General features: G+C 42.2%; 1 protein-coding gene across 17 annotated transcripts in view; it reads right to left on the bottom strand.

Annotated features, from left to right (window-relative positions):
* TENM2 (teneurin transmembrane protein 2) overlaps window positions 1–19,506 on the bottom strand; it is a 1,132,942-nt gene that overhangs the window by 66,054 nt on the left and 1,047,382 nt on the right. For all 17 annotated transcript variants that reach the window (XM_044229881.1, XM_044229874.1, XM_044229866.1 and 14 more), the window contains 5 exons: window positions 18,329–18,448; window positions 14,210–14,471; window positions 13,137–13,404; window positions 7,622–7,765; window positions 6,741–6,990 (listed from right to left, as the gene is read on the bottom strand). In XM_044229881.1, coding sequence (XP_044085816.1) covers window positions 6,741–6,990; window positions 7,622–7,765; window positions 13,137–13,404; window positions 14,210–14,471; window positions 18,329–18,448 — 1,044 coding nt within the window. The remainder of the gene's footprint in view (window positions 1–6,740; window positions 6,991–7,621; window positions 7,766–13,136; window positions 13,405–14,209; window positions 14,472–18,328; window positions 18,449–19,506) is intronic.

Consider the following 19,506-nt stretch of genomic DNA (forward strand, 5'->3'; position numbering starts at 1 on the left):
GACAAAGAGGGCTTAATGTCCTGATTCCTGCTTAGGTGCAGCCCGGGCCTCTGCCAGGGGCCATGATTAGTAGTGGGTTTGCACAGGGATTACATTTTTATATTTTATTCCAACGTGTTAGTTTTCGTTAAAAAAAAAAAAAGTTAATTAAATGATGCTGATAACTCCTGAGCTCTGACTGACATAGTGCAATTTAAGATTCATTCTGCAAAGCCTGGTATGTCAGGGTGGCAGCCGGGAATTCTCGCGTCTATTTTATATTGCTTAATGAAAGTGAAATGTTATCTGCCACCAGTGGTAGTCATATTTGGCTCTTAATTATTGCAATATCAATTCCAGTTTTTTAGTCAAGATTTTGTGAAAAGACTGGATGGGATTTGGGTCTGCAGACCTGACCTACTTCTTTCCTGAGAACATCTGCTTTAAGTTGATTAATATAATATCTATGCTGGGGAAAGGAGAAGGGCAGGAGTGGGGAGACCAAGTCACTGAGGGTATAGTCCAAATGATAATATGGATATGAGCTTTGGAGAAAGGCTGAGTCACTGCTGTTCCAGCCCAGGGCCATTGGCAGAGTGGGTGCTTAGCAGATAACAACCTAAAATAGCAGCACTGAGTCAGTCTATGTAGATCAGCACTGGGGCCTTCCTTACAAGGACAGACCTAAGCTGTGTGTCCATACCTCAATAATGCAAACCCTTTAGGCAGAGCCTTTGAGGGCAAGGTGGTCTTGAATTCAAGAATCAAGATGGCTTAGCTCTGCACACTGGGTCTCAATGAGTCTTCTGGGAGGTCTTCAGGGCTCTCCAAGCACACTCAGTTCATCATGCAGAGCCCTCATCAGGCTGTGTTGTGATTTATGTGTGTGTGTTTGTCTTCCTCACTTTGTTGTGAATGGGAGCAAGTAAATATGAATACGGCATACTCATCTCCTTGGTGCTGATTCTTAGTAGCGAGCCCTGGAGAGAGTAAGGACTGGGAAAATGGGTTCTTGAGTGAGAGAAGGAAGAAATGAGGCTGCTTCCCTTACTGCTGGGCAGACCATGCCTTGGACTTGTTCCAGTCACTCATGTTCTGCTCAGAATCACAAAGCTGCAATCAGCTGAGACTATTGCCTCCTTCCTTTCCAACTATCCCTATGCCATAGAATAGGGTGAAACTGGAGTGGCCCCAGTTTTATGTTTGTTTGAATTCTAAGGAAAGGGAAGCTGGTTGGGATAAATTTAGTTTAGATTTGGGGGAGCATGGTTATGTGACTCATATGGAGTTCTTTCTCTGTCTAGTTAGATTATTTCTAGTCATTATGGTATAGGAGTGGCTTTCAGATTGTGCAGATTCATCTAGCGTTATTAGTGGGAGTGTAATGCCCATGTCACCAAATGGGTGTGGCTTGGTGTACTCTGAGTGGACCCCTAGCTCATTCCATTGATGTTAATGGCCCCCACAACTTGAGAGACATGGAACCAAGGACAAATTCCAACACAAGGCAGGACACAGGTCTGTGTCTCCTTTAACTCAAGCAGTGGGTCTAGAACCTTTGGTGTGGACCAAATGCTACTCTAGGCATCAAAGGGCTAAGACGCCAGAGGTGTCTGCTCTACAGAAGCTTACACACTAGCACCCTAAAGACTTACACAGAATATTTCACTATTACCAGGACATCAATGACAAGTTGGCTCATGAGTGTCCACTCAAAGACTACTCAGATTATTCACTGTACAAAGAAACCTGAAGTGCCCAGAAAGAAGCTTGATTAAGGTTTTCCCACATTTTAAACTCTAACAATTTTCACAACATCACCAGTAATCAATTGTGAACATGAAACATTTACTAATTTATCAATTATCTGAAACACATTTTGACTATCATTATCCTAGAGGAAAGACAGAATATTGATCTATTCTTTCTATAGATAATGACAGTATAAAATCATTGTCATATTAAAAGATGATCAAAGAGTATGCAGCCAAAAAGTGTAGGAAAACAAATATCATGGAAGTGTACTAGTACTTAATGAATAAAAAAATTTAGGCAATTTATCTGGACTTTGTGATGTTTGTACTAATTTTCAGTTTTTCAAAATGTGTAATTTGTTTTGGTTTCTTTTCTGATCCTGAGTAATATTCAGTTTCACTCTGAAATTATGTAAGATTCAGGCTCCATGAAAGCTGGACCCGTCTTAGTAAAAGGGCTTTGAAAACAGTGCCAAGAATTGCTCAAAGTTTCATGGGAATATTGTGGTTATTGTTTTTCTGGGGAGGGATGCTGTGTTGTATTTTGTTTCATGACCTTGGTGTTTATACTCTGACCAGACAAGGAAAGCATTTCCTTGGTAACTAGAACCATCTATTCCTCCCTAACATTCTATACTGGTATCAAGCAGCATCTCCTGTTGAAATTCTCAGGCAAAGCTTATCTTTGGTGAATGATTCTTCCAACCTCTGCTGCCCTTGCCCTCGTTCCTAGGCTCCCACTCTTTTGTGACTCTTCCCTCTTCAGCACTAACATGTCTGGACTGGACAATTCCCTTCCCTAAAGCTCTTCTCTGATGCAATGTTGCTGTTGCCCCACTTCAACAGCATTGTCAGAATCTCAGCATGGGGAAGTGTTTAGTTGGGAAGTGGAAGTGATATTTAATATCATAATGTAATTTTGAATTTGGAAAATACATTTTTTTAAGAATTTCAAATATCATAGAAAGTGTGAGATTCGTATGTTTTAGTACAAGAGGTCAAGTTAAGAAAAGGGAGAGAGGCACTGTCCCATACCTTATAATTTATTGCCTTAAACTGTGATCCAATCCCTAAGATAATCTCAAGTTGAGGTGGAACGTAAGATTTTCCTAAAACAGAAATTCACTCTAGGATGTCAGTGACTGATAAATTTACCCTATAAGCCTTGGGTTTTCCAAGGATCACCTAGAGAGGGTGGTGTAGTTCTAAGAAAGGAATTGGGCTGCTAAGAGTGGATAACAGGTTTTTTGGGAAAGAGGATGTTGAAAATGTCCTGAATGCCAATGGAACTGAAACATACAAGTGATAACCATTTTACCTAAGAAGGCAGCTCTTTTTAACATTAGAAGTTTTCCAAGTGTGTAGAACTCTGCCCCTGTATGTTCTGGATAGGCAAAAGAAGGAGGAATAGAGAAGGATAGTGAAGGAACCATGGGAACATTTATATACAATTCTGATTCAGAGGCTCAGCTCTGGGGTATGTAAGTGAGATTGGAAGGGCACCGACTTCTGAAACGAAACCATTCAGCTGCCAACTCACAATGGAGAAAAGACATAAGCAAGACAGTTCTCTTTCCCCTCCTCCCTCCCTCTGCTGGTTACTGTTTTGAAGAGAGGGGATTGACAGCCCTTTGTTTTCTGGTATGTAGTGGGAGGAAAAGAAAAATCAAACCAGTGTTCTTGTAAAAGCTCAACTTTTAATCATCTCTGGATACTTGACTGATGAAAGCAAGAATAAGTCCAGAGGTGGTTAAAAAGTTTAAAAACCAAACCAAACCAAACCACACATCTGTTGAGGGAAACTGGCAGTTACACTCCCTCTAGCTTGATGTCACCATGTGGGTGAAGCGTGGCTTGTTCTGAGAGGGCCTTTAGCTCCTATCATTAAAGTTGTGGCCTCTACAACTTGAGAGACCTGGAATCAGGGAGAAAGTCCAACAAAAGGCAGGACACTGGTCTGTGTCTCCTTTAACTCAAGCAAGGTGTCGTGAGCCCCCGGTGTGGACCAGGCAGTGCCCTAGGTATCAAGGGGCAAAGTGCCAAAGGCATTTGCACTCTAGAAGTGCAAACACTAGGGCCCTGAAGACTTGCATGGAAATAACTGAAAAACAAGGCAGTAAAGAGAGTCAGTTTCGGTGGAAAACTAGAGTTGAAGTGACCCAGAGGAAGGTGAGAATTATTTTTGCAAGGGTGGTCAGGCTTTATGGAAGACAGGAAAATGAGCTTTAAAGATGGACAAAATGAGGCAGATTAGATAGAGAAGGTGTTTAAGTAGTGTGAGTAGCGTGAGTAGTTTGGAGCCGGGGATGTAGCAAGTGCTGGTTTGGCTGATCACCTAGAGCCACAACAAAGAAGTAAGCGTGAAATGTGGACAAATTGCCAGATTTAAAAAAAAATGCCAGATTTAAAAAAACAAAAACAAAAACGCATCCCTCATGGGAAAGCAGAATGCTACCTTCACCCCCTTCCCTGCCTCCTTCCCTGGCTCTCCACCACCTATGGGAATCCTGAAGAGAGGACTCTCCTAGGATAAAAAGGGAAATAAATGTTTTGGGAAGGAGACCTAGCTGGGGAGCTCTAGGAAATGTGGTTCATCTGATTATCAATTTGACAGCTTGAGGATTATCTAGCCTTTTCTATTTTATCTCTTTTCTCCTCTCGTTCATCTTTTGGTTATTATACCCTCCTAGTCCACCCACTGGCCTCCCCTTGTTTCCATGATGGGTCATTGGTTCTTCTAGAACAGTGAGTCCAAATTGTTTCTCCCTGCGTGGTGCCCATCTGTGACCCTCACCTGGGTGCCCTTTGAGCATGTTTCATCCCCTTCTAGACCTGTAGAGCCCAGCATATGCTTGGCTAACATCACGCTCAGTAAATGCCCACTGGATTTCTGAGGCTGTAACCTTCTTGAGGTGGGGTTGGGGTTTTCTCCTTTCTCTCTCTTTCTCCTTTAATCCCTCCCAGTGGTTGGCACAGTTGCAGCTCCCAGGAATACTCAGCAGCACTTGCTGATCCTCCAGTCACTTATCTTTCTCCTAGAAGGGGCCACCAAAAGGCAGGTGCAAACCTGCTACTTCCTCGAAGTCCTTCACGTGGTAGCTGAGGTTATTTCAGAAGGCACCACCACCTACTCAGTTGCCCAGGTCAAAATCCTAGTCATTACCCTTGATTCTTCTTTTTTTTTCTTTCCTCCATTTTATTCCACCTGATCCATCAACAATTCCCATCACATTTACTTTGAAAATATCTCCCAGTTGGAACACTCCCTTATTTCCCTGCTACCCACCACCATCACCCAAATCCTGGTCAACTGTTACACTTCCCTGTGGCCTTCTGTGCCTCCACACTTGCACCCTACAGTCCATTCATTAACACAATGACCAAAATAATCTTTAAAAAAGGAAAATTATGTCATGTCACTCTACTCCACTTCAACATCTAATAGCCATGCATTGTAATGAGAATATAATTTACACTTGTCAACAAGGTCGTAAGATGCTGAAGCATTAGTCCCCTTCTGACCTTTCTGACCTCCTCAGAGACAATTTCTCCTGACCTCACTACCCTCCAGGCCATATTGGACTTACATCAGTCTCTCTCTTTTTTTTTTTTAAGATTTTATTTATTTATTTGACAGAGAGAAATCACAAGTAGATGGAGAGGCAGGCAGAGAGAGAGAGAGAGAGAGAGAGAGAGAGGGAAGCAGGCTCCCTGCTGAGCAGAGAGCCCGATGCGGGACTCGATCCCAGGACCCTGAGACCATGACCTGAGCCGAAGGCAGCAGCTTAACCCACTGAGCCACCCAGGCGCCCCACATCAGTCTCTTAAATAAACCAGATTATTTGTTTATATCAGGGCTTTTGCACAACTTACTCTCTGCCTGAAATACTTTTTCCCAGATCTTCACATGGCTGACTTCATCATTCAGGTCCCATCTCAAAGGTCACATAGTATGAAATGTTTCTCTGACTACTCTGTTTCATATAGCTTCCTTAACCCTCCCAATCCCCACCATAGCCCTAGTTTTTACCCTGTTAGGTTTCTCTTAATGCATCATTATTATTATTTTTAATTTGTCCACATGATTTGAAGTTCCCTATCAGACCACAAATACAACAACTAGGGCTTTGCTTATTCCCAACTGTCCCCTCCTCCCTTGGCAGATAGTCTTGATACATATTACACATTCACTAAGAATTTTATCCTTATTTATAGACTTCGTTTCTTCTCCAGTTACACAACTAGGTTTGAGGGTCTGGAGTCAACTTTCCCAGGAAGAGAGTTTACAAGAACTTTTGCCCTGCACAGAGGAGTCTGGACTTCATATGTAGTAGCAAGCAATGACCAGGAGGAATCTATCAGGTGTGGCCAGAAGTTACCTAGCAAGGCCTAGGCAGCAATTCTAAGTCATATCCTAGTGAATGTGCAAAGAACCAGAGAATTTATAGAAAGGTAATGCAGAGAGACACTCAATATAAACATGTGAATTAGTCAATGAACATTTGTGGTTCTCAAACCCTGATGTACCTCACCAGCTTCTACAGAGCTTGTCAAGGATAAAAGATGCCTTGGCTCTTCTCTAAACTTACTCAATCAGTGCTTCTGGGGTGGACTCCAGCAATCTGTAGTCTTAAGAAGCATCACTTCCGAAACCACTAAAGCAGACCCACATCTTGAAGTCCTGGTTCTTTCTCTGGTATGTGTCAGATTCTTGTGTGGAGGTTTTATAAAACACAGCTACTCAGGTCCCATCTCAAGCACCATGACCTAAAGCTTTCACCCTTGTTTTTAAGTCAGGTGTTAACAATTGTATCAAATACGTGGGTTGTGTTTCATAGATTCAAAAAGCAATTTCCCAACCCTTATTTGATTCTGCACCTAGGTTTCAAAGCTCAGCCCATTATGTGGAATATATATTCTCTGGAGAATCCCCAATGTAGTCATCATTTACCCAGTGAAGCTCTGGGAGCAAAAGAGCAAAGGAAGGTTTTCTGTGTGGCCACTTACCGTAACTCCAAAATGCTGGTCACGTTTCGAGAGGGAAAGATGCGCCGGATGTAATTGAAATCTCCAACGAAGAGGCTCCCATCAATTCCAACAGCCAGAGCTACTGGGGCCAGCAGCTTGTTGCCTTCGGCAAGGCCATTGCAACTGGGACAGGAAATGCTTCGGCGGCGGCCATTGCCCATGATGCTGGTGATGATGGCAGGCTGCTGTGTCAGGAACTGGTTCTCCCCAGTGCCCTTGTGTAGGATTCCTGGGGGAAAGGAATTGGGGATGGTTACTGCAGCCTTCCCAGGAGGATACTTCTATCGGCTTATGGAGGGCAAGGGGCAGTGTTAGAAGAGAAACAGTAGGAAATTTTGACCTGTGAGGAACTCCTTTATTACCTCATGATGCTGAGAGAGCTGTAATGGGGCACTGACCCCTAAGGTTAAGATATCATTTGTAGGGGTAACTGAAGAAGAATTGTGAGGTACACTAAGGCAGATGGTTGGGGAAATACAGCCCAACATTCTTTGACAGTTAAAAGGAGAAGATGGAGGAGTGTGTGGGGTGGCTCAGTCAGTTAAGCATCTTAGGCTTTGTTTTGGCTCAGGTCGTGATCTCAGCTTTGTGAGATTGAGCCCCATGTTGGGCTCCCCACTCAGTGCAAAGTTTGCTTGAGATTCTCTTTCTTTCTTTCTCCCTCTGCTTGCATGTGCTCTCTCTCTCAAATAAATAAATAAATCTTAAAAAAACTTAAAGGAGAAGGTGGAAAAACCTATGAGTATTTTGGACATTTGATGAAAAATGCTGAGGGAAGAGGACAGTCTGCACTTGAATGTCCAGGCTGCAGAGAAGGTTCTGGAGGAGCTGTATTTGGGAAAGAAAATGAGCCCACATACCACTTTTAACGTTGAGAATGTGATGCTTGTCCAGAGACCAGCCACCGAGGTTGGAAGGGTCCAGCTCGAATCCTTGAAGAAGGGCGGTCCTTTTCTCCCACAGAATTAGACTGGGGCAGGTCTCATACTCAAACCCAACAGACACTGAAAGATAAAAGTGGGTGGGGCAGAGTGGAGAAAAGAGTTTCCTTGATTACTCCCAAGCTTTCCAGCTGGAATGAGAAACACATGTTCATGGTAATTCGGTTTCCTTTCCAGAAACTCACTCAAGGAGGCGGGTTGATTGCTTTTCTCCTTGTGATTCCACACAATATTAAATTCAGATTTCAAGCTGAACTCAGCCTTGAAACTTTATACAGTAGTACTCTGTGGGGATAGAAAGACTTTTCCAATGAACAGCTGGCTTTCAAAAATGACCCTAGTGACGTAGAAGGAGAAGCATCATTTAAAAATGAAAGATAACTCTCCTTTAGAGATGGACAGAAGACTTGTTTCTCTCAGGCTGCTGTTCACGGCATGCACTTATTACACTCGGTGTTATTTATTTTCGCTCACGAGGAGGAAGGCCTATGGAAGCAGAGTGCCTCATTTATAAGGAGACTCTGGAGGCAACAGCTTGTGTAAGTTAAGGCTCTCTATATGATCACTTAGGATTCCAGAGAGTGCCAGGCAAGGCAGGCACGGGGACAAAGCCTGCCAATTATGTGACAGTTCAGTGGGGAACAGCATCCAAAGACTAAAAATCTTGCATTTGCCACATGGACAAATGGGAGAGGGATGTGGGAGATGAAGAACTTCAGTTCTAACTCGGTTCCTGCTCACACTTCTCGTGGCTCTGTTTTCCCCATGTGTAACATGGAGCAAGTGAAGCCTCAGTTTCTCTGAGAGATGTGGTAAGGATAAATGAGACAAAATGCCAAGATGCCACACGTTTTTAAATGCAACATTGCTTCAGAAATACAAGGTGTTGTTATTACTTGTATTCCTACTACATTGCATTCTTAACTATGTGTGCCACCTCTGGGGATTTTCCACGGCTTCTTTTAGATCCTAAAGTATAGGAGCATTGATATGAATGGAAGATATGTTTTAGTAAACAACAACAACAACAACCCACATATATTTCCTAACTTGTCCTGTGAAAATTTTAAGAAACAACAATCAACCCAGAAGCAAAGAGAATTGCTGGTGTCTGGCTTGTGGCCTTGAAATATTGTTTCTCATTAAAAGGAAATCAGGCAGGGCTCCTTGACGAAATGGCTGGAGCAAGAAACGTGTAAGATGAGACTAGGTCATTTTATTATACTGGATAGCAAGGAAGAAATAAAAATCTACTACAGTTATGTCAAAAGAATCTGCGAGTCAGTCTGAAGAGTGCCCCACTGACCAAAAATGGGACAATTCAACCATTAGTAGGGATAAAAACTTCGTTGGGTTGAAACATATTAGATACGTTTTATTCTATGAGTACATAATGATACTAGAAAATTAACTTGCTACCATTAGAGGATATTAGAGGACCAATTTATTATACTGAAAATAGTAAATAAAGGGAAACAATTGAGCATTTGTCTCTTCTTTCTTATTTGAACTATAACTCTTATAACCAAGTAGCTAATGAGAAAATATCTCTATATAAAAGAATTCCCACTAATAAATGGAAAAGCAATGACAAAATTAAAATATGACTTTGCAATTCCTAATGATAATGGATCTAGGCAATGAGCATCAGTGGCCACCAAAGTCACAGAAGGAAAAACAAGAAGACCTTAGATGCCTCCTGGTGGAAGATGACAGTACCTATCCAGATGTCCTGCTTAATAAAACATCAGAAAATAAGAAACCTGGGAATAAATTTAACCAAAGAGGTGAAGGATCTATATGCTGAAAACTACAAGATGTTGATGGAAGAAATCAAAGAAGACACAAATAAATGGAAAGATATTCTGTGTTCATGGATTAGAATGATTACCATCATTAAGATGTCCACACTACCCAAAACAATCTATGGACTCAATGTGATCATTAACAAAATTTCAATGGCATAGCACTGAAACACAAAAATGAACAACAATCTTAAAATGCGTATGAAACTGCAAAATACCCCAAGTAGCCAAAGCAATCTTGGGAAGGAACAAAGCTAGAAGCATTACACATCCTGATTTGAAACTGTATTACAAAGCTATTGTAGTCAAAACAGTATGGGATGGGCATAGAGACAGACACACAGATCAGTAGCATGAAATAAATGGTCCAGAAATAAACCCACACATATATGGTCAATTAATTTATAACAAAGGAGGCAAGAATATACCATGAGGAAAAGACAGTCCCCTTAATAAATGGTGTTGGGAAAACTAGACAGCCACATGAAAAAGAATGAAACTGGACTACTATTCTACATCATACACAAAAATTAATGCAAAATGGATTAAAGACTTGAAACCATAAAACTCCTAGAAGAAAACATAGCTGGTCTTGACATCTTGACGTTGGTCTTACAGATGATTTTTTGATTTGACACCAAAAGCAAAAATAAGTAAGTGAGACTGTATCAAGCTAAAAATCTTGTGTACAACAAAGGAAACCATCAACAAAATGAAAAGACAACCTACTGAATGGGGAAAAATAGTTGCAAATCCTGTATCTGATAAGGGGTTAATATCTAAAACATATAAAGAACTTGTATAACTTGGTATGAAAAGGCAAACTACCCAAGTAAAAAATGGGCAGACTATCTGAATAGACACTTTCCCAAAGAAGACATACAGAAGGCCAACAGCTTCATGAAAAGATGCTCAACATCACTCATCATCAGGAAAAGGCAAATCAAAACCACAATGAGATACCACTTCACACCTGTTAGAATTGCTACCTTCAAAAGACAAGAAATTACAAGTACTGGAAGAGATGTGGACTAAAGGGAAGCCTCATGCACTGTTGGTGAGAATGTAAATTGATGCAGCCACTACGGAACACAGTATAGAGGTTCCTAAAAAAAAAAAAAATTACAAATAGAATTACCACATGACCCAGAAATTCCACTTTAGGTATCCTTCCAAAGAAAATGAAAATGCAAACTCAAAAAGCACCTGTATCCCATGTTCATTGCAGCATCACTTACAATAGCCAAGATATGGAAACAATCTAATTGTCTATTAATGGCTGAATGGATAAGGAAGGTGTGTGTGTGTGCGCGTGCGCGCGCGTGTGTAATATTATTCAGCCATAAAAAACCTGAAATTTTGCCATTTGCAACAACATGGATGGACCTTGAAGGCATTATGTTAAGTGAATAAGTAGAGAAAGAAAACTACTGTATGATTTCATGTCTAGGTAGAATCTTTAAAAAAATAAAACAGAGTTACAGAGAGAGATTGGCTTGTTGCTAGAGGCAGGGTGTGGGAGGTGAGAGAAGTGGGTGAAGGGAGTTAAAGGTAAAAACTTCCAGTTATAAAATAAACAAGTGTTGGGAAACAATGTATGGCATAGCAACTATAGTTAATGATACTGTATTGCATATGGTAAGTTGCTAAGTGGTAGGTCTTAAGAGTTCTCATCACAAGAAAAAATATTTGTAACTATTGTGTGATGGATGCTAAGAGACTTGCTGTGATCACTGCACAATATATGTAAATATGGAATGTTTTATACCTGAAACTAATGTAATGTTGGATATCAATCATGCCTCAATAAAAAAATAAAGTTGATCTAGACTAAAAAAAAAAAAACCCAAAAAACCTCAAATCTGAACCTTAGAAAGCCTCAAGATTCTACTCTCAGTTTACAAGAGATCTAGAACAAAGCAATATTTTAAGCAGCCACAGGGACACAATCAGAAAGCAAACTAGACTATAGGAAATTCTACAGACAAACAATGCAGTTGATGTAAAATAAAATATAAAACTTAAAAAAAAAAGGAGCTGGACATGAAAGGGAAAACCATAGCTTAAAAAAATTTAAGAGAAATCAAAATTGCAAAAGGTGGGTCTTATTTGGATTCTGGTTAAAACAAAGCACTAATATTTTATGATATTCATAAGAAAAACAATATTAAATAATGGGCTATTTGAAGATATTAAGAAATAAATATTTTAAAAATTGTGATAACCGTTGGCATGTTTTTGAAGAGGTTTTTAGAGATACATGGTGAAATATTATGGATAAAATGATGCAATATCGGAGACTCAGAAAAATATCAGGAGCAGGGAGGGAGGTGGATGAAAGAATGGAAAAGCCAATATCCATCATGACTTGATAATGCCAGAAGCTAGATGCACAGGGATGCACTATAATATTCCAACTACTTTTTGATGTTGGGTATTATTTTGATATTGGTAAAGACTGGTATAGGATTTGATTGGTCACTTTATATTAAGTGGCACTAGTTACTTCAGTCACTTATTACCATCTTTATTAAGAAGTACCTGAACTTGCCCATGAACCAGACCACTAGAGCCATCTCCTGAGCATGTGTAACCTGCTAGATATGAGGATTTAGGCAACTCCTTCACCCTCTCCGTCCTGTCTTATTGCCACAATGGGGTAAGTAAGGAGAGTGCCTCCTTGATAAGATTATTGAGAGGTTACCGGAGATAAAGGATTTAGCGTGGTGCTCTGCACAAAGGGAGTGTCTCATAAATACTGGCTGCCGATGACAGTGAGAATTTCCAAATTTGCTGGCTTCTTATTTTGGTAACTTATTATAATTCTTGGAAATTGCAAGCCTAGTGGTGAAGAAAATATAGGATTCTGGATTTTAATGAATCCCACACAGCTTTCTACAAGTAGGAAAAGATACTGGGTAGGTTGGTATTCATCCACAGCTCACAAGTCTTCAGAGACTGATAACCAACAGACTCTTTTCCTATGGTGGTCTTTCATCAGTGGGTGGTCGTGCAATTCCCTTGAAGGCACAGGCTGAAACACAGCATGTGACTTTCACATCCCCTCCAGCTCTGTTTTCTGATTCTTGTGGTGCATTCTGAGCCATTTGCAAGTGCTCTCTGGAACACGATCTAGCCCCTGTTCTGCCTCTTTTCCCTATCTCAAATGTTCTCCTGTCCATACATTCTACCCACACTGGCCTCTTTATCCTTCAAATACACCTAGCTCTTCTTGCCTTTCTTTCCCAGAAAAAGAATGCTCTGTCCCTGATTTTCACATGGCTCCTTCTTGTCATTCAAGCCCCTGCTGAAGTGTCGCCTGCCGAGGAGACTTCCCTGAATGCCCCCCACTCCCACAGTTACTCTTGTCTCCCAGCAAATATCACTGATTTTTACTTCAATATTAGCACGTATCACTGCTTGATATTTTCTTGTCCCTTCTGTGGTTATTATGTTGATCCCCCAGTAGTGCAGAAGGTCCATGAAATAAGACTCTTGTCTTCCTCACTGATTACTGCATTCCTCTTGACTAGGATAGTGCCAGTAGAACTCCTGGTAGGAACTGGATATAGATCAAATTAATGCATGACTAAACCCAAGAGTCAATAGGAGTTGAAACCAAAACATACCAACAGCATCAGAGAGTCCATATACCCTTTGGCCGTAGGCATCTGTCTTATCCCAGATGAAGGTGTAGGCCAGGTTGGGAGAGGCCTGGAATGACTTCTGGAAGAGGTGGCCCTCTACAGCTACCATCAGGTGAACCTTGATAAGGTTCAGGGGCACCGTGGACTGGGTCATGGTGATCTTCAACAGAGACTTATAGCCCGCGGTCCTAGAGCTCAGGTAGCGAAGCTTCACATTGGAACCAGGGAGCTCAATTTCTTCATGAAGAACCTGGGGAGGAGATACTGCAACCAATGAGTTCTGGGCAAGTGGGCCGCTTGCAAACCCGAGGTTGCCTCTCTTGCTCTGCTCACCATAGCGTCTTACGTGGGGGGCAAGAACCACTTCCCATAGTGTCTTACATGGGGGGCAAGAACCACTTCCCACGACTGAGAGAGAGAAACAAAAACAAAAACAAAAACAAAACATCCAAACTTTATCCTACACCATGGAGTGAAGGGGCTGAGGTTATGATTTTTGGATTAATAATTATTCCTGGTCACTGTTGTGTTTCTTTTTAAAAACCACACTGCTGGCAAAAGATGTAAATAAGAACAGCAGGCTTTATTGCTAGCTGCATGTAAGGAGGCCACAAGAGGCTGTAATTATATGAACCTGCAACTTCCAGTGACAATTGGTATAAAGCAACAGGGAGGCAATAATGTAATATGCCCTCTGTCCTAACACTGATGTAGATCATTAAAGTGCCTCTTATCATGTATCTCTGTGACTAACAGGAATAAAAAGCAATTTGCAGGTGGGTTGCACATATGTATATTGTTTTTATTTTATTAACAGCTCCGGTGACTGCCAAAGCCTTGAACGACTATCTGAAAACATCTGGAATATCCAGGAGAGAATCAGTTTTATCTCCAGTGACCATGAATCCTATTGTGTTCCTATTTTTTTTTGTCCCTCCCCCTTAATATTAGTCTCTGGCCCCCCTAGAGTGTGAGAGGAGTTGAGGGGAAGCTGGCCAGCTGGTCCGGGTGAGGGCAATACGGAAGAGTCCGACCCTGGTACCCGCCATTCCTACCTGGGTCTCCGGCACGATGGGATTCTGCCCCGGGGAAGCACTGAAGAAGGTGGACAGTGGGGAGGAGATGATGATAGGATCCGGTCGGACAAAGCCACTGAGGTCACAGCTGGGGATGGAGTTCTCCTCGGTCTTCATGACCAGGGTGTCCATGGCGTAAAAGCTATTCCACGGCAGCCACACAGTGCGCTCCTGGCTCATGAACGGGGCTCGCTCGAAGTGCAGGGTCAAGGATGCACCCCCGTTGGCGATCAGGTCAAACCTGGACAGGGGGGAAGCGGGCTCAACTGAGCAGGCTGCATTTACCTTCAGATGAGGCAGGGGCTCTGAACTCTGGCCCTGAGGGCAGTGGATAAGAGCACGCAGTAGAGGAACGTGGGCTTTGGAGGTGGATGGGCCGAGTTAGAACCCAATCTCTGCCACTTCCTAGTTGTGCAGCTGTGGGCACGTTACCAACCCTCTCTGAGCTCATTTCTGCATCTGTGAATTGGGAAAAATTATACCAACTTCCCAGAAGGGCTGAGAGAATGACATGCGAGGAGTGTGGAGCACGGGTCAGCACATGAGGCACCCCCGAGCTAAATCCAACCTGCCACCTGTTTTGGCAGACAGAACTTTTATTGGAGTACAGCCACGCCAATTTGTTTACTTATCCTCTCCAGCTGATTTCGTGCTACAAAGGCAGAGCTGAGTAGTTGTAACAAAAACCATATGGCATGCAAAGCCTAAAATATTTACTATCTGGCCCTTTACAGAAAAGTTTCCTCTGCCCCTGATGTAAAGCGCTTAGCATTGTGCTGGGCTAACACAAGTGTTCCATAAATAGTGGAGTTATAAAGATCACTGCTAAGTCATGGGAGAGCCTCATGAACGCTTTCGTCTCATCTACCTTGACTATTATGAAATATATATTTGGTTCACAGAGCATTACCGTTGGAGAGGCAACTGACATATGACGTTAGTTTCAGGTGTGGTATAACATAATGATTTGAAATGTTGCATATATGACAAAATGATGGCCACAAAAAGTCCAGTTAACATCTATGTAGATAGATGTTACAAATTTTTTTGTGATGCAAACCTTTAGGAATTATTCTCTCAGCAACTTTTAATATGCAAACAGTGTTACTAACTATAGTCCCCATGCTGAATATTACATCTCCAGGATTTTACTTATTTTCTAGCTTGGAGGTTTTTTTTTTTTTTTTTTAAAGATTTTTATTTTATTTTTTTTCCAATTTATTTATTTTCAGAAAAACAGTATTCATTATTTTTTCACCACACCCAGTGCTCCATGCAAGCCATGCCCTCTATAATACCCACCACCTGGTACCCCAACCTCCCACCCCCCCCCCGCCACTTCCAACCCCTCAGACTGTTTTTCAGAGTCCATAGTCTCTCATGGTTCACCTCCCCTTCCAATTTACCCAAATTCCCTACTCCTCTCTAACGCCCCTTGTCCTCCATGCTATTGGTTATGCTCCACAAATGAGTGAAACCATATGATAATTGACTGGAAGAGATTATGCTGAGTGAAATCAGTCAAGCAGAGAGAGTCAATTATCATATGGTTTCACTCTAGCTTGGAGTTTATACCTTTTGAACCCTTCATCCAACTTGCCTAGTTTCTGATATTTTTGATAATTGTTCTTAAACCTTATTCTAGTTTGTTCCTCAAGAGCTGGACAAAGGTGTATTCCTAGTAAAGTAAAACAAAGGTAGTTCTTTTCCAATTAACAGAAAAGGAGGAGGTTGATGGAGAGAAGTCTCTCAGTTTTATGTTTCTTTTCCTCCACCAGGATCTCAACTCTTCAAGGATGAAGGATGGTGGGGCTTTCTTGCTCACTTCAGAATTCCCAGCAAGTAACAGACTTCCTGGATCATAATAAAAACAGTGAAAATATACAGGTCTGCTGGCTTCACCCATTTTGGGTAATACTTTTGGTGGGTTTTGTTTGTTCGTTTGTTTAATTTTAGTTGTTTACTTCTGTTTTTGTTTGTTTACTTTTGGTGTTTTTAAAAAATTTATTTATTTATTTGACGGAGAGAGAGAGAGATCACAAGTAGGCAGAGAGATAGGCAGCGGGGGTGGGGGAAGCAGGCTCCCATTGAGCAGAGAGCCTGATGCGGGGCTAGATCTCAGGACCCCGAGATCACGACCTCAGCTGAAGGCAGAGGCTTAACCCACTGTGTCACCCAGGCGCCCCACTTCTGGTGTTTTTTTAATAGACATAAAACGCATGGGTGAGGAGCACAGGAATACTAAGGTAAATATCCGAGCATAGGATATTTGTTTGTATATTTAATTTTGGGCGTGCACACTGCTGGGGATGGTGCTGTACAGGACACAGGAGAGAGTCAAATGTCTTGATATGATAGAACCAAATCATTGATGTCTGTGGCACACATTACTACACAACAGATTGTGTGATTCCTCAGAGCCTTCACAAATACATCCTGTTATTTCCAAGGCTTTGCAAACTGAACAGGCTGAAGAATCACCAGTCCTGGAGGTTGGATAGATGATATGGGAAGTAGGTTTGGGCTGTAATTAGTCAGGAAGCAGCTGAGGGGGATGGGGCAGCATAAGGTAGGGGCAGGCAGCAGGCCAAGGACTTAGAAATGTCCTCTGGATTGCCATCGGACTTTGCAGGGTAAGAACACTGGCTTCTAAGAATGAATAAGACCTGGGATAGTTCTGCACACTACACATCACAGTCAGTCCTAGCGCGTTGAAACAATTAGATTTGGCAGTATTCATTATTTTTTCACCACACCCAGTGCTCCATGCACTGTTTATCTGAAAATAAATAAATTGGAAAAAAAAAAAAAAAGAAGTGTATGAGTGAGGGGGCACCAGGGTGGTGTAGTTGGTTAAGCATCCAACTCTTGGTTTCAGCTCAGATAGCTCAGATCGTGATCTCAGGGCCCTGGGATCAAGCCCCATGTCGGGCTCCATGCTCAGTAGGGAGTCTGCTTGGGATTCTTTCTCCCTTCTTCCCCTGCCCCTCCCCCCGTCCACCTCTCTCTCCCTCCCACTAAAATAAATATATAAATCTTAAAAAAAAAAAAAAAAGAAATGCATGAGGGAGCTATCAGAAGCTCTGTGAATATTGGGATTTTGGTGGAAATCATCAGATGTCTTCTTGGAGTTTCAGAGGTGAGGATATGAGGATAGGGTTAATGGGCTTGTCAATTTGGAAACAACCTGCAAGGCTACCTTAGGACATCAGAGAGTAAGCCCAGACTCTTCAAGGCAAGAAAAGGCAAGGCTGTAGTTTTTACCCACATGCTACATCCATGATTTTCCAGATTCCTGTTTTATAGAAAAAAGTCTTACATCAGATTTACAGTAACTGTTTTCACTTTCATTTGGAATACAAGGCAATAGTTTGTGGTTTGTTTTTTTTTTTTTTAATCTCAGGGTGGGTGGGTGATTTCCTCATCCCATAGATTTCTTTTCTTCTTCTTCTTCTTTAAATTTCAACTCCATGCCCAGTGGATTAAGGAAATAACATAGCTTTCATCTTGGTGGGGGCTGCACGGGTGCATGTTTCCAATCAGAAGATAATAGGAAAAGGTTGCCTTCTTCACGCAGCAGGGTGACGGCTAAATGTATTTAATTAGACTTCTCTGATTACATCCCACCCCCTCAAAACAGGCACGAAAACAACACAGCTCCTAAAGCCACAGATGAGAGCAGAAGGGGTTCACCACAGGACACTATGTCATGTGGATCCTTGTCACCCTGCACTGCCTTTGATTTAAAATAGGAGTGAGTTTCCAAACGCCGCTTTGCCTTTTTCTTTTTAGAATAGGCCCTCCCCCCGCTCCAGCTCCAACACATGCACAGACACAGAAAAGCATTTATCTGACATGGAAGAAAGGAGAATGATGGTTATCGGCAGCCCCAGCTAGCCTGTCCCTTCTATCGGTTTTTAATTTTGGATACCATGCCATAAAGCAATAAAGGTATTTGGGGGGATCCTCACTGGGGCTCTGGCCTGCTGGACATCCCAGACCACAAGGGGAAGCCACGTGGTTCCAAGGCAGTAGCCCCATCTGCCTCTTTGCTTGCCCCCTCAGCCCTGAGTAGGTAGGGCTCACGAAGATACTTACGTGCCATCTTGGCGGGTAATGGTGTAGCCGTATTTTGGGTATTTGACAAAAGACACGTTCACTCCAACCAGAGGAGTCCCATCTGTAGTTACCACTTGTCCTCGTATGAGAGAAACCAAGCTGAGAGAAAAAGAAACATAAGACTTGAGCCACACAGAGGGGAATGAGGAGACCAGGGGGCGTGTCAAGTTTTCCTCCCGTGTTGCTGCTGTCCCCACCCATCCTCCTTTGGTCACTAGGCTTTCAACATTTATTTCTGATTCACATGATCACACCTCATGGGGAGGTCTTAATGCTTGCTTTCCTTGAGGAGCAGAACTGATGACATGTTGGAATGAAATCCCTGGACAGCCTTCCCATTCACTTAGATGGGCAAAGGGGTCTCCTGTGCACAGTCCCTCTACCCTTGGCCTTGCTCCATTTCCTGACATCATTTGGCGTTTGTTTGGCCCAAGCTTCAGGCTGCCCCTCATAACTCATGCTTGTGCCTTAGTCTGGCACAGAGAGTATTATACTCGGGTGAGAGCTTCCCCATCTGGCTACTCATTTCCTTTTTTGGCTTTGGAGAAAGGCAATGTTACTCTTCTCCTCCAGGCTGGGATGTCAGAGGGAAGAGAGGGAAGCACACAGAGGTTTTTCTTTCTTTTCTTTTTTTAAAAATGAAGCTGGGACATCTACATACATTGTGTTTTGTTGCCCTCTGAGAGCAAAATTTCTTTCAATCCATGAGAGCCTGAGGAAAAGAGAATATGGGAGATATATTTTTCTGGATTCTATCTTGGATTCTGGATTCCACATAACTCTCTTTCTGTTTGTATAAAATTCCTGCTATTTGATGGGGCAGGGGTTGAAATCCCACACAACTTTTTTTCCCACTGTCAGCAAAAGCTCTCCTCTCTCCAGATCATAGTAACTAGAACTTTCTCGAGGATGCCAGTATCCAATGAACAACTTCTGCAAAATCCCATAAAGCAACAGAGATAGGAGGAGAGTCTTCTCAAACACCACAGGGGGAGAAGGCACATGCCTCCTCTTACCTAAATTTTCTGATTTCACAGAAATGGGCTAATGAGAACTTCCATTTTTGCATTTAGCCCCCAGCCCACCAAGCAGGTCTACAGCTGTTTTTGTGAGCCTTCAAGCCACTGGGCATTTGGAAGAGGCAGAGAGGTACTCAG

The sequence above is a fragment of the Neovison vison genome, chromosome 1 (assembly GCF_020171115.1).
Source record: "Neovison vison isolate M4711 chromosome 1, ASM_NN_V1, whole genome shotgun sequence".
Lineage (NCBI taxonomy): Eukaryota > Metazoa > Chordata > Mammalia > Carnivora > Mustelidae > Neogale > Neogale vison.